Source organism: Euprymna scolopes, chromosome 6 (assembly GCF_053919585.1).
Source record: "Euprymna scolopes isolate OS-2025 chromosome 6, ASM5391958v1, whole genome shotgun sequence".
NCBI classification, from domain to species: domain Eukaryota; kingdom Metazoa; phylum Mollusca; class Cephalopoda; order Sepiida; family Sepiolidae; genus Euprymna; species Euprymna scolopes.
In genome coordinates this window covers 92,635,806-92,651,454 of record NC_136487.1, presented here as the reverse complement: position 1 = coordinate 92,651,454, position 15,649 = coordinate 92,635,806, and the positions used below count along the sequence as shown (strand labels likewise).

General features: G+C 32.2%; 1 protein-coding gene across 4 annotated transcripts in view; it reads left to right on the top strand.

The window, feature by feature from the left end:
- LOC145277794 (uncharacterized) overlaps positions 1–14,927 on the top strand; it is an 87,265-nt gene extending 72,338 nt beyond the window's left edge. For 2 of the 4 annotated variants that reach the window (XM_080129613.1, XM_080129612.1), the window contains exons 15-16: positions 8,896–8,951; positions 13,105–14,927. In XM_080129613.1, coding sequence (XP_079985739.1) covers positions 8,896–8,951; positions 13,105–13,219 — 171 coding nt within the window. In that variant the 3' untranslated portion in view covers positions 13,220–14,927. Of the gene's footprint in view, positions 1–6,308; positions 7,114–8,895; positions 8,952–13,104 lie in introns of those variants that run through there. The other 2 variants (XM_080129614.1, XM_080129615.1) reach the window with 2 other exon arrangements.
- The last annotated feature ends 722 nt before the right edge of the window (positions 14,928–15,649 follow it).

Below are 15,649 nucleotides of genomic sequence, written 5' to 3'. Positions count from 1 at the left end.
ATATATTACTTCCTATTCCCCTTACCTCACCCTTTTTTTAACCAAGTAAGATCTGTGACTTACTTGTGGTTTCATTAAATACTTTTACATGCAAAATCCGATCCCGCATTTTGCTAATTCCTGCCCTCTGATAAGAAGGAGAGTATTTCTTCGAAACTCCGCGGATTAAGGACTATCCACTTATCTTGTGCTTCCTTTTTAAAATTAAATATGTTTTAACTCTTTTTTAAGATGTTTTTTAACATGTTTTATTAATCATTTGTTCATATATATATATATATATATATATATATATATATATATATATATAGTCATCCACATACAGTACTGTTTCGCTGTTTCACAGCTCATCAGTGCGGCTAGACAGGCAACTACCTCAAGCCAGGATTGAAACCCGACCGTTTTATACGGCAGTCAAGGCTTCTAACCATTACGCTATTGGCGGTGCTTGAACGAGTAGTGAGTTTAACGATGTTTTGATATCGTCCGAAATACCTCCGCTCGATTTGTTTACACAAAGAGCGTCGCTTATATGCTAATGGTAATTCGTTTTTCACTTCTCAATATGCTCAACTCAAGGTGAGGAGCGCTATAGTCATCCACATACATATATATATATATATATATATATATATATATATATATATATGTATGTATATAAATATGCATATATACATATGTGTATGCATATATAAAACATATATGTATATATATATATATATATATATATATATATATATGTATATATTTATATATGGATGTATATATATATGTATATATTTATATATAGATATATATATATATGTATATATTTATATATAGATATATATATATATGTATATATTTATATATAGATATATATATATATATGTATATATACATATTTACATATATATATGTATATATACATATTTACATATATATATATATGGAATATATACAGTGATGATCATATTTATTGGCACGGTAAAATAAAAGTTAAATTTTGTCTAATAAATTCTAAAAAAGGGATTAAATTAAAGAAAATAACAAAGTATATTATGTATTTTTAACTGGCCTTTCCGATGCAGCAATCGGATTTTAGAAAAAATAAATAACAAAGGAACAACAAACATAATTGCAAAAAAAACCCTTGTTCAAAATTATTGGCACGATTTATTTAATAATCGATTGTATAGCCTTTGGCCTTGATTACCTTCCTCAGTCGCTTTTCATAGTTTACAACCAAGTTGTTGCACTCTTCAGTAGTAATTTTAGCCCACTCTTCCTGACAATAATCCTCCAATTGAATAAGATTCTTAGGCTTCCTTTGCATTACCCTCAATTTTAATGTTCTCCATAAATTTTCAATTGGATTAAGGTCTGGGCTTTGTGATGGCCACTCCAAAACATTAATATGATTGTCCTCAAGCCATTTCTTAGTCAGTTTAGCCGAATGCTTTGGGTCATTATCTTGCATGAACCACCAACGACGACCAAGTGAGAGCTCTTTAGCAGAGTCTTTCAGGTTTTCATCCAATATTTTAACATAATCTTCCTTTTTTATGCTACCTGTGACCTTAACAAGTCGCCCTGGTCCAGAGGCAGCAAAGGATCCCCAAAACATCAAACTGCCTCCACCGTGCTTCACTGTGGGTATGGTGTGCTTAGGCAGGAAAGCTTCGCCAGATTTTCTGTAAATATAAGACACTTTATTATGGCCAAATAACTCTATTTTCGTTTCGTCAGTCCATAGAACACCTTTCCAGAATGCAACATCTTTATCAATATGACGTTTTGCAAAGGCTAGCCTTGCTTTCAGGTGCATAGGCTTCAATAAGGGAGTCTTTCTCGGACGACATGCTTTTAAACCAGCTCTCTTCAAAACTCTACCAACTGTATGTCGAGATACATTCACTCCAGAGGTGCTCTGTTCATCAACAATCTCCCCAACAGAGATCCTTGGGTTTTGTTTTACTTGTCGAACAATTTTCCGTTCATCTCTTGGGGAAAGAATCCTTTTTCTCCCTCTACCCTCTAAACTCATAACGTGGCCTTGCGATTTGAACTTGTTTATTATGGCTCTAACAGTGGATTTGGGAAGGTTTAGCTTCTTTGAAGTCTTATCATAGCCCTCCCCATTGGTATGGCATGCTACAACAAGCTTCCTGACGTCTTCGCTGTGTTCCTTAGTTTTAACCATGGCGATTGAAAATTATAATTTAGTCACTTATAATAGGTTAAATAAATCGCTATCTAAAAATTATCTGAAAAAAATTATTCACTGAATTAGCGTTAAACAAGCATAATATGGCTATAAAAAAGTTCAGAAAGCACGTAAACCGGAAATTGATTGATATTATACTGATACTAAAAGAAAAACAAAACCGTGCCAATAATTTTGAACAAGGGGTTTTTGCAATTATGTTTGTTGTTCCTTTGTTATTTATTTTTTCTAAAATCCGATTGCTGCATCGGAAAGGCCAGTTAAAAATACATAATATACTTTGTTATTTTCTTTAATTTAATCCCTTTTTTAGAATTTATTAGACAAAATTTAACTTTTATTTTACCGTGCTAATAAATATGATCATCACTGTATATATATATATATACATATTTACATATATATATATATATATATATATATGTATATATACATATTTACATATATATATACATATATGTATATATACATATTTACATATATATATATATATGTATATATACATATTTACATATATATATATATGTACATACATATATATACATACATATTTACATATATATATATGTACATACATATATATACATACATATATATATATATGTACATACATATATATACATACATATATATATATATGTACATACATATATATACATACATACATACATACATGATGATTGCAACGTCTTGACAGACGAGTGCCACTCCCTCAGACACTGAAAGTTCATGAGCTAGAAAAAAAAAAGACGTATAGTCCTGCCAGCGAATTCACATGCTCAAGCAGACATGACACTAAAGACGGTCATTGTTATACATACATATATATACAAGCACACACATATCTACATGCGTACATACACAATATGCACACATACATATACATACACACACACATGCAAACATAAACAAGACGGTCATTGGTATACATACCTATAAATATATACATGCATACATACATACATACATACATACATACATACATGTCTATAAGCATACGCTCATATATACATATACATACACAATGCATAATACACAAACATACATATACATACCCACATTCATACATACACATGTACATACATATACATCCACATATACAAATACATACACACATATACTTAAACATATACGTACACATATGCACATAAATATACATACACTTACCTACATATACATATGCATCCATATATATGCATTAATACACATACACACATACATGCACACATACAAATACATATACATACACACTTGCATACATACACATACATGCATATACACACATACAAGCATACAAACATTTCTAAATGTATATATGTACACACACAAACATATATACACATAGACACATATACATACATATACACATAGATATAAATACATATAAACTCACATGTACATATATAAATATACACACACATACATATATAAATATACATACACATATACATACATAGATACATATAATGATGGCAGAATAATTGTTACATGCATCCAGCATTACAGGCGTACACACGTCATAGCTTTTTTATCGCCACAGGACTTTTTTCTTTTTTTTTTTTTTATAATAGACAAATACCTGAGGGAGTATCTATACAAAGATGGTGTTACAGAGTTTTAGCTTTGTACGACAGCTAAATCTCTCTCTCGGTTCAAAATGTTGACATCCAGCAACAAGCAAGAGCAAGATAGCCAGCAACAAGTCAAACTGCAGACCAGCTTAATGCGGGTACTGGTCTCCCGCTTTGTTTTTTTTGTTTTTTTAAATAAAAAGTTTGGTTGAGACAAACACTTTTGGAATAGTAACTGACGATGATATAAACAGATTCACACATTTTTTCACAAAAAAAAATAAAAATAAAAATATATATATATATATATATATATATATATATATATATATACATAGAGAGGAAAACATATTATGACGTCATATATGACTGTCTTATCTATTATGTCACCTGACGTCATATACATAATGCTATGATGTCATCTATGACGTCATTGAGACAAACAAGAATATGGCTTTATTATGATAGATATATACATACATAAGAAAGTGGTACATAATTTCCCTAAATTTCTGTGTTAATTTCTGGTAGCCTGGCGATAGAATACCAGCTTACGGACTTAAGATTGACTTTGTGATTGGGTTCAAATCTCCCAACTGTTAGTAATTGTCACTTCCTATACTGCTGATTGCATAAGTACAAAACAGTGTCTGTAGGTATAAATGGTAAATATTTATTAAAATAATATTATCGTATATATATATATATTGCCTAACTAGAGATATATATATACATGCGGCTGTATATCAATGTTCAAGTGTTTTCATAATATATATGTGTGCGTATATTAATGTGTATATTCTTATCAACTATAAATGAGAAATTTGTATCTTTTTTAAACATCAGTTAAAAACTTTATAATAATCTATCTAGTTGCCCGGTCGTACAATACGCTTAAACATGATATTTTAATTTATGCAGATTGCATATATATTATTATAGAATCAATCGTCTATTGAATATTATATATTATAAGGCATTTTTTATTTAAATAATAATGATCATGTCGTTCATCAAATTCTCTCTGTGTTTGTTTACAATATAACGTCAGCTGATATTTCGGCTTGACGATTTTAAAAATAGTCTTTGTTCTCTTATAAATAAAAAAGAATTTTTGAATTACACCGGCCAAGGTTACACCGGTGTAATGTAAAATAATTCCCTGTAAAAATTCTTTTTTTATCTATAAGAGAAGATAGATAATTTTTAAGATCAGATTTGATTTTCGATACTTATCGGATGAATATCTATACAAAACATATCTAAGAACACTGCCAGAAATATAAATTACCTTTTTGTGAAATTTGCAAAAGATAGACTCAGCCGTTTCGGAACATATGAGGAAAGAACTCACACACACAATGTGATTTTTATATAATAATAAAGATAGCTTTGTAATAAACTTCAACTCTAATAATATGAATTCTTTCTTTAAATTATTCTTTCAAACTTTTGTCATTAAAAAAAACACACATACAAATATATATGTTTTTTTAATCTCTTTATCCTTCACATTTCTTCAAGGTCTTTCTTTTTCTTCATCTGTGCCTTCATTGCAATGTTGTCTGCCTACGCACTTGAATTTCTTTTAATATTGCTTTTTTTATCATTCATTTTACATATTACATTGCCTGCCTGTCGACATATCTGTTCGATATTGTTTCCCAATGAGTAGCAATAAGGATAAGAGCCCTCGACTCGCCCCACCCCCATCATTTGTTTTCACATACCTCATTCTCTTTTGTTGCCCTTTTTCGACTGTTGACCTTATAGGTCACTTGGAACCTTACCCAGAGAAAATAAACAAATTACCCCCTCCTTACTTCATGGTTTTATTTGGTCTGTCATTTTTGCATTTATATGATATTTATGCTTTTGTTTTGATGTCTTTTTTTTTTTTTTTTTGTCAGATGACCTCATCAATATTTATTTGGCATACAACAGTCTTCTTTTCATGTCAGACAAAAGAAAATACAGTAATATAAATGTAAATCAGAGTCAATTTAACTTCAAGAAAATAGTTGGTTCTATTGAAAAAAAAACAAAAAAAAAACAAGCCAAACATGCAGGGTCCCCTTTCAAGAGTGAAAAATTTACTTTAACCAAATTGTTTGTGAAAAAATTCAATCAATTTTAAAAAAATTTATTGAGAAAAGTACGGACAGATGAATGATTTGGGGCCAATTTTACCCCCATACTGGGTTCTAAGGGAGCAATCAAAGTTATCCCAGAAAAATCTGTTCTGGCAATTTTACTTTTGGCAAATTTTGTTTTGGCAAATTTACTTTTACCATGACTAATGCTTGTGCAAAATTTCAAAAAGTTCAAGGTGTTGTTAGTGAGAAAAGTGCAGACAAATGAACGGGCGAAAGAGAGTGAATTACTAAGCCCAATCTTTTGTTTGTTGAGGGACTAATAACAAAATAAAGTTTTGTGCTTATGAATTTTCGAGGTGAAGAGTGATTATTTATATTATTTGGATTCTTTGGACTTTTGTTCTCATTTTGAGTGTTATTTTTACATCGTTTCAGTCGATATAACCTCCGACCCTCCTCAGGTGCATCTTGTCAAACCCCGGAATCTTTCTGTCGTACTCTGAAATCTTATGGACCCATGGTATAGTAGAAAAAGTACTTGTAAGTACTTCAGTTGTAAAGTTACATTCTTCAGGGGTTTAAGATTTAATCCTCAGTGTGGCCAACACTCAAAACGCAATTGTGATTTGCTTAGGACTCCCATTTATAGCTGACATAACGAGAGCATGTTACCCCTGTGAATTAAATAAAGGGTTCTGTTTGAAAGTCTGTGCAGATTCGTAAGTTCAACAGAAAAAATTCAGAGTTCGCCAAGACACACCTGAAGATGGTTACAGAGGCTAGATCAACAAAAATATTAAGAAACTAATACTCAAGATGAGAACAGTAGTCCGATGAATCCAAATAAGGAAAATCAAGCTTAATATTAATTGATGCTTGAATTTTAAAAGTAACAGAAAATTGAATATCTAAATACTTGCCTACTGAATATGATGGTTTAAAGGAGATTTATCTATCCACATCCTCTTCAGGTTTCCTTTTTTACTTGTCCTTTGAAAGGAGGAACAAGTCACTGTAAATATGATTAAAATTGTCTAATTCAAAGAGGAACAAGTTGCTGTAAATACGATTGAACCCATTTTGTAAAAAGTGTCTAAAATAGGTGAATAAAATTGGTTGATTCAAAGACAGTAAATTGAACAAGTGGTATTTTTTGCAGAATGGAGGCGGTGTTATTGTCAGAATGTTTGGAAAATGCTGAAATGTGCTGAATGAAAGTTTCATGATTTTTTTTTCTCGTGTGAATGCTGGCCAATGTTTTCAATGAAAAATATATTATTTCTGTTATTACGAAAATAATTCAATCAAAAATTAATCAAAATATGAAAATAATTTTTTTTTTGTTATGAAGAAAATACAATGAATAATTATTGGGAAATTTTTATGAAACTTTAATAAAGAGAATTAAAATTCATATCAAGAAAAAAAAAACAATCATTATAAGGTAAGTTTCATGAATAAATTTTTTTCTTTTTTTATATGGTAGTCACCACTTATCAAGGCCCGGAGGCCACTCAGGGATAAGGGCCATTGCATGCACAGTAATCAACGGGACAACATCATAGCAATCGCTAGCAATGGAGACTCCATTAAGTGTCTTACCCAAGGGAGCGGTTCATCAGAAATTTGTTTATGTTGGACTTGAAGACATCCAAGTTGTAGTCAGGTGGGAAACAGGCAAACGGAACAGAGCTCCACAGGCGTGCACCTCTAATAAAGAAGCCCCGTTCATGGAATCCACGTCCTGATTTAGGCACAGATAAAGAGTGGAGAAAACCACTGACAGTGGCTTCAGCCAGACGGGTGTTTATCATGAAAGATTGGTGAGGAGGGACCAGAGATTGGAGCTCAGAGGAGCACTTGCCATGGAAGCAACGATAAAACAAAGACAGGCTCGCAACGTCTCTTCTGTGGTAGAGAGGTTGCAGGGAAGAGAAAAGGGCATCCCCCACTAGGCTACGAAGTCTATTTTGTACTCTGTCAAGGCAGGATAGGCTGTTTTTAGCAGCTCCTGCCCAGATGTGACAGCAGTACTCCATGCTTGGACGTACTTGGCTTTTATATAGATAGAGAATTGCATTAGCAGTGAGATATCTTCTGGAGTGGTAGAAGGATCCCACCATTTCGAATAACAAATAGCTGATAGCAAACAAATTTTGTTTGTTGACTTTAAATAAAATTTTTTGTTCATATCAAGATAAATATTCAATTTTTTCATATAAAACCAATGATAACAAATAATTGTTTCTTAAGTGACATTGGCTGCAGCGACTTTCAGCATCTTTCGGTGTTTTAGATAAACTGTGCAGAAAATTCTGCTGATAGCACAGTCCTTATTCTGCGTAAGTACCAAAGAAGTTTATGAGTTTTATCCATGTCCAATTCACTTTTACATTCGTACACTTAGGAAAAAAGAAACCATCCCATCCCATACATACATACATACATACATACATACATACATACATACAGGATGTTTGCAAAATCGATGACATAACTTTGTAATTATGTTCTGCATGTGTAAATCAAGAAAAATGTTTCCATATACATAGATCTGGAAACGTTTAGTTTCTGAGTTATAGACAATTCTTTTATTATAAACATCGAAGATATATGTTGTGTGTGATAGTGCACTATTATTTCTACATATAAAATAGATAAGCACTATTTTTTCTAAGGTTTGGGCCTGATGTTGTCAGGTACACCAACAAAACCATGTAAAAATGATAATAAACAAATATAAAAGCCATGGGGCTCAAAAGAAAGATCAGCCAGGCTTCTTTTAACAGGTAAATATGAGTGGACCCAGTTTTTATCCTACAAATGTTGGCTTTTCTTATTTCAAGTAACAGAACACAACAGAGCAAATACAGATAACAAAATATGATCAGCACAACAGCAATTACCACACAAAAAGGTTTCTTTATCCATGTAGAACATTATTCTAAAGATATACCATCAATTTTCTAAATACCTCCACCGTACACACATTAACAGTTTTTTCTTTCTAAAATTATTACAGAGACATATGGCAATTTTGTTAGGAAAATTAAAAAAGAATAACCTGATTGCTTACAGGTAAGTGGCATGATCAATAAAAGACTCATCAAATTTGTGATATTTATTCCTCCTTTTCTGCTTATGATATAAAAGAAAAAAATGTGTAAATTATTTTCTAATTGTTTGATGGATGTTTTTTTTTTGTTTTTTTTTTTTTACAAGGGTGTCACCACTTATCAAGACCCAGAGGCCACTCAAGGATAAGGGTTAATAGGTATACATTAGTCATTGTGATTTTAGCATAGTAAACAGTGGGAATTTTGAAACTTGGATTACTTAGGGGGACGATTCAATTAGAACTTGTTCACATTGGACTTTTTCTTTTTTTTTTTTTCATAGGTATCAACTCATTATCAAGGTCAAAGAGGCAACTCAAAGATAAGGGTTAAAGAGTGTACAGTAGAAATTGGACAATATAATAATCATTAGTAATGAAAATTTGTTAAATTTGATAACTTATATGGAACGGCTCATCAAGAACTTATTTACGTTAGACTTGAAGACAACCATATTGTAGTCAGCCGGAAAGCAGGAAAACGGAAGACAATTCCACAGGCGTGCAGTTCTAATAAAAAAGATTTGTTCATGGAATCTACGTTTAGGTTTAGGCACAGATAAAGAGTGGGGGAAATTATTGATAGTGTTTACAGCTAGACGAGTGTTTCTTGTGAAAGTTTTGCGAGGGGGGACCATAGATTGAAGCTCAGTCGAACACTTTCCATGAAAATAACGATACATCAGAGACAAACTCGCAACATCTCTTCTGTGAGATAGAAGTTGCAAGGAAGAGAAAAGGACATCTCCTACGAGGCTACGTAGTACATACATGATCAAAATGAAGACCAGAGTTGAATGTCTAAGAAAGTCCAGTGACAAACACGGCTGCCATCAGCAAGGACCTTATGGATGATGAATGTTTTAGATTTGTGATCAGTCAATTGACGTGTATGGACTCCAGACCATTGTGTAGGAGGAGAACAGACTATTGTGCAGGAGGAGAACCAGCCGATTCCCGAGACACAGTGTTTTGAATGATATCATCTAATGGTCCTGAACATTATTGGCTTCCAGTTGATCCTTGCACTTGTTCACCTCATCAGGGAGGATGGCAAATTCTCTAATAATGTTTTTATTCTTAAACGGTTGCTAATATGGATGCGATTTGTATTCACACATATGCATCATTGTCAATAACAGAATCAGTAGGGTTGCAAGCAAAAAAAATATGCTGATGTTCACAATAGATTCGTATTCAAATTGATCACCATGGAGGCGAGTGGAGCAATTGGTTCCACTGTGCACGACTTTCTCAACTATCTGAGTCTATCAATGTCAAACCACATAGAAAACCATTGTGAGTTTACTTGGCTCTACAAGCACCGCTACATCACAATTATTCAAGGAAATGCTTTGAGCCTATTTTCAGCCTGCCAAGCGAGCAATACATCTGATCAAACATCTTGATGTTCTGGATATATTGACAATATTAAGACCTAATAATTGAAACAAATAATTTAGAACAGTACGGCAGCAAAGTAAATGTTTAGATTAAATTTTTCAAGTGTAAAACAACATCTAAAAGTAATTAAATTGTATATTTGTAGAAGACATGGTTAAATAAAGATGATTACTAGGGTTATGACAACAGCATATTCTTTTCATTGTTTTGACTCTCGAGTATATATCCGACACAGTTAATCAATCGAGGACCACATCACTCTATATAAAAGCATATAAGATAACAGATACACACTCGAGAGTCAAAGCAATGAAAAGAATATGCTGTTGTCCTAGCCCTAATAATTATACAGTAAGTTATATATGTAACCCTAAGAAATTTATGTATTCTTTATCCTTCCTCCAGCTATGGATTATATACTAGGGTACATTAGATTCTCAAATCTTAGTTGTGCAAGTAATCTAATAGGAAAACTCCAGAATAGCACAAGTCTTTTTTTCATTCATTTTGCCATTATTTTCAGTTGTCCTGGATGTTTCATTGCCATTATTAGACTTTAACAAAGTAGTTCAGGAGAGGTGTAATTAGGAATTGCGGAACATTTTTCAGACCATGACTTACCCTCACATGTTTACCCAATGTATATACTTTTTCCTCATGTATACTTGCGGGATTTGGATCGTATATGCAAGACACACCAAGAAACTGAATCATTTTCACATGACCTGCTTCTATAATGATGAAAATCATGTGGCAAAACAAAATACCAGATGCAGAGATTTTAGTCTGGTCAAGCCTCTTGTCAACACACACCATACTGCAACAGTATTGTATATGCCACATGTCAGATTCAAGACTTCCAAAACAACTTAATGGTATGCTGACTAAAGGAAAAAGAATCATAGCAAAAACGGTTCAAGATAGTTTGAAGATGCCCCTTAAATAGTTTGGTTTGTATTCCACTTTGTGACCCACTAATTGATATTTGGCTAGGAGCAAAGTGTAGCAACTGTTCTGATACTACACCTCATTTTTCTATCCTGGGTTAGTGGATGAGAAATCCTACTAACCCGAAGCAACTTAATTTTTTTTTTTTTCAATCCAGAGTTCTCCTTTTCAGGGAATTGGATTTCCACCACATTAAAAACTGACATTGAGTTTAATAGTCTTTGTGGGAAGGTCAGTAAATAGGAAGATGAAACTGCATCCAGTTGTATCCAAAATATTATTTACCAATGATGATTAATCAAAGATAAAATGTGTTTATGTTCATGACAATTTATCTTTGACAACTTTACCCACCAAAAACTTTCAATCCAATGTAGAATAAAAAGAATAAAATGCAATAATTTTTTGTTAATTATCTGAGAGATTACACTTTATCCGGTTCTCAGGATAGGATCAAAGTGCCTCCAAGATACCCACTCTCAATTTTCAATTTTTTTCGTCCTGGCCCCACCCAAATTGTATTCAGCTCAGGACATTACTCACTCTCCAAACTCCTTTTTTCTCCTCACCCATTTAGATCTCACTTCCACTTAGAGATTGGCCTCCTTGTTTTCAGTTCAAAAGAACTTGGAAAACAGTGGGTTATCTATTATTTAGAAAGGATTGGGAGAGGTTTTACTAATTGTTCATTATTCTTTGTTTTGCCCCACTCCACAATTCTTTCCAATTATTGTTGCATATAATCATTTATTTTCAGTAAAATTTTTAACCATTTAGGAAATTTAAAGAACAGTGAATGTGGTATTATGGTGATTAATGATTCTAGTTAAGAGTAGGGTAGACATTTTCTAGTTATCATGACAAAAGGATGACAACCATTTTCCAACACTTTTCAATGCCCTTGTTTAAAATGTAATTTTGTTAATATTTTTTTTAAATAAATATTTTAAGTGTAGTATCTGTTTTATATGCAGGCAAAAGAAAAAAATCCTAAACTATGCCAATTTTTACAGATGACTAGATGAACATGACTCATTGGCTCACAATCAATAGCATTATTTGTTTCATTTTGATTTCATGGTTAAACTAGCATTGAACTTGACTGTGTTCTTCATGAAAAGGCAGACAATTAACAACTGCTGATCATCACAAGGGTTTATAAAAAAAGAAAAAAAAAAAAATGCACTCCTGGAGGAGGAATCCATATTTAGTTTCTTTCCACTTTGTTTTATCCCTAGCTAGGCATAGTCAAATAGAACTCGATTGGCTGTCACTGTTGTCTCTCCATCTGGGTTTTTAATCTCCCTCTAGGTCTTTTCCATCGCTGCTATTTAACTATAATTTATTCATCATAAACACTGTTGTAAATTATCAAAATAATAAAACTGCAGGTCCAAAATTCAATATCTAATTTCAAAAAATTGAAAAATCTTTCAAATACATACTCGTCATGGAATGAAACTGTCATATTCCAAAATTCATAAATTGATAAAAAAAAAAAAAAAAAAAAAAAAAAAATTACTTGATCAATTCACATAATTTTTGCAATATGACATTCATGTCAGATACATTCATCATAAAATTGTTCTGTATTTTTTTTCATTAGGTTAAATTCTAGATTTGCACCTAAAATTATTTACTTCTTTATCTTCAATAAGGATAGTATAGAAATAAAGAGATTTAAATTCGTAGATTAATGAAACAAAAAATAAAAAATAGCAAAAACATTTTGTTCACTTTATTTTCTTGTTCCTTTCTTTGTAGGCCTCTATTTGAAGGCAAGTTTTCCAAAATGATCCACACTGAAGAACTGAAACGAAAATACAACACCGGGCCAAACCGAACTTATTTTATGAAACCAAAATCAGCTTGGAATTGATTATAGGATTAAAATACTTTTAAATCCTATGAATCAAAATTACATGTTAAAAACATCAAATTTTGTACCAATGGAGATTCCGAACAGAAAAAAAAAAAAGACCAAATTTTACAAATAACGAGTCACATGATATGTCTACAATTACGTCCACAGACTGTAAAACTCTCTTCTCCGCTGAAAGTTAACATGCTCTATAATCCTCATGTTTTCTATAAAAAGAGATAATCAAATGCAGTCAAAAAAAGAATACGAAACGGCGACAGACATACCTTGATCATGACCAGGTGAAATGGAAAAGGCAGAATAGAAACTACTATCACCTCACTCACATACAATGCCACACGTATACACACAACTCACGTAAAGAGAGAGAGTATGTGTATATCTATATAAGATCTGAATGTTTGACCAAATTCACGAAACCTGGATATGGTAGGCATTGTGATTACCTCCCCTGGTAGATCGTTTTAGCAAACAGTTTATGTACAGAGAATGTTGCCTTTCTTCTATTGAGATGAAAGCATCCATTTTATATCTTTTGCTGGATCCTGTGGAGACTGCAACTTGGTACTGGGGTGAAAAACTCCTTGAAAGGTAAAATTAAATTCTTGCTGATGTTGTATGCCAGAATCGCATCCATTTATATCCTTTGCTGCTCAAGTGAAAGGTAATCATCCAAAGATTGTACAATCGATTCATTCTTTTTCTCACCTCTACAAAGGGACATAATCCAGAAGGCAACATTGATAATAACTACATTGATGTCTAGAGTGACAAAAGCGACACCTGCTGAGATTTAGGCTGAACTTAGAAGAGTTTGCTAGGTCACTCAGACAGGAAGTATGGCAACCTGTGATGTCAACAAGGAGGTAAAATAGCAGGTGCTTCTCAGGTCATCAAGGAATTTTTTGTTATCATGTGCGGAAAACAGACACTCCCGTTATAAGCATGTAGGTGACTGCATACAGCATCAAACACGGAGCCATTAAAGTCACAAAGGCTGAGATGACAAAGTATATGACAATTTCTTAAAATATATGCAGGACAAGTGAATGGAAAAAAAAATAACTGCATATATGGGCGGTGACAAGTTCTTTGATGGTTGGTGTATTGCTTGAGGCCAACGAATCTTTTGGTGAAAGTATCTGTTGATTGTGTGTGAAAAAAAAAATCATACTCTAATGATGGATCTTATACTAAAAAGAGTCAATTTAGCATTTGAGTGAAAAGCAACTGGATACCAAGATTGATTGTGAGATGATCATAAGGCAGCTGGATATCCTTAGCAGAAGTATATGGCCTTAACGTTCATATGATTTTAGTGAGATCTTGTATTTCTGCTTTCTAAACGATAAACAACACTGATGTATAAAAATATGATGATATATCTTTATTATCAACAGTGGCACTGGGATAAAAGAGAGAGTAAAGGAAGCACGGGAATCGACAAAGGTCGATCTCAATTTTATCTAGTTTATATAAAATTCTTTTGGATGCCCACACACCAACTTGTAAACTTCCACTTTGGTATGCCCGTATAGCATTTATTAAGCAATGAGTGGGTCATATTTATAGATAATCTTTACAGAGTTTTTGTTTTTTGTTCTTTGCATCAAATCCCTAGGTATTTTATTTTCCAAATAATTTTCTGTCTCAATCAAGTCTTGTTTCTATTGGCCAAGTAGGTCATATATATATACATATATATATATATATATATATATATATAATTAGTCCTCGCGCAGAAGCGCAGGACACAAAATGTTTTAAATAACAAAGTCTTTCGCTAGCGAGGACTACTATTGAGCGTAACCAGTTATACACTCCTTTTGAAATTTTCATCTCTATTTTTTTCGTTATCTACTGAATATTTTTGATGAAATCTATATGAAATATGTTCCTTATTAAATTGTAAAGATTTTCTATTCTGAAAGAAGTTTTAAAAAAATTAATCTAAAAAAGTTATTTTAAAGTTTTTGTTAAAAAAATTCAGATTTTCTTATTATTCAGACATGTATGACAAAGAGAGAGTTGCAAAAAAGAGTTGTGGAGTGAGGAGAATTACAAACTGAAACAGAGAGAATATTCAGACCTGTAATAATACAAAGAGGGGGTTGCAAAAATGAGTTGTGGTGTGAGGAGAAATACAATCTGAAATAGAGAGTAGGAGAGTTTTTATAAATACATACAAAATCACATTCATCTTTTTTTTAAATCCAAATTAATAAATTAAATAAAATATAAACTTAAAAAGATAGGATACAAGTTAGAAAAGCATTTCATCCAAGGCATGAAAATTGTTAAACAAAATGTTTTTACTATAGGCTTTAAAAATAAAGGTACAAGATTCAATTTGAAATTTATTTATCTTCTAAGTGTACTTTTATAAGTTTTACAAAGTAAGGTATTAAATTTGCATACCTTACTTTG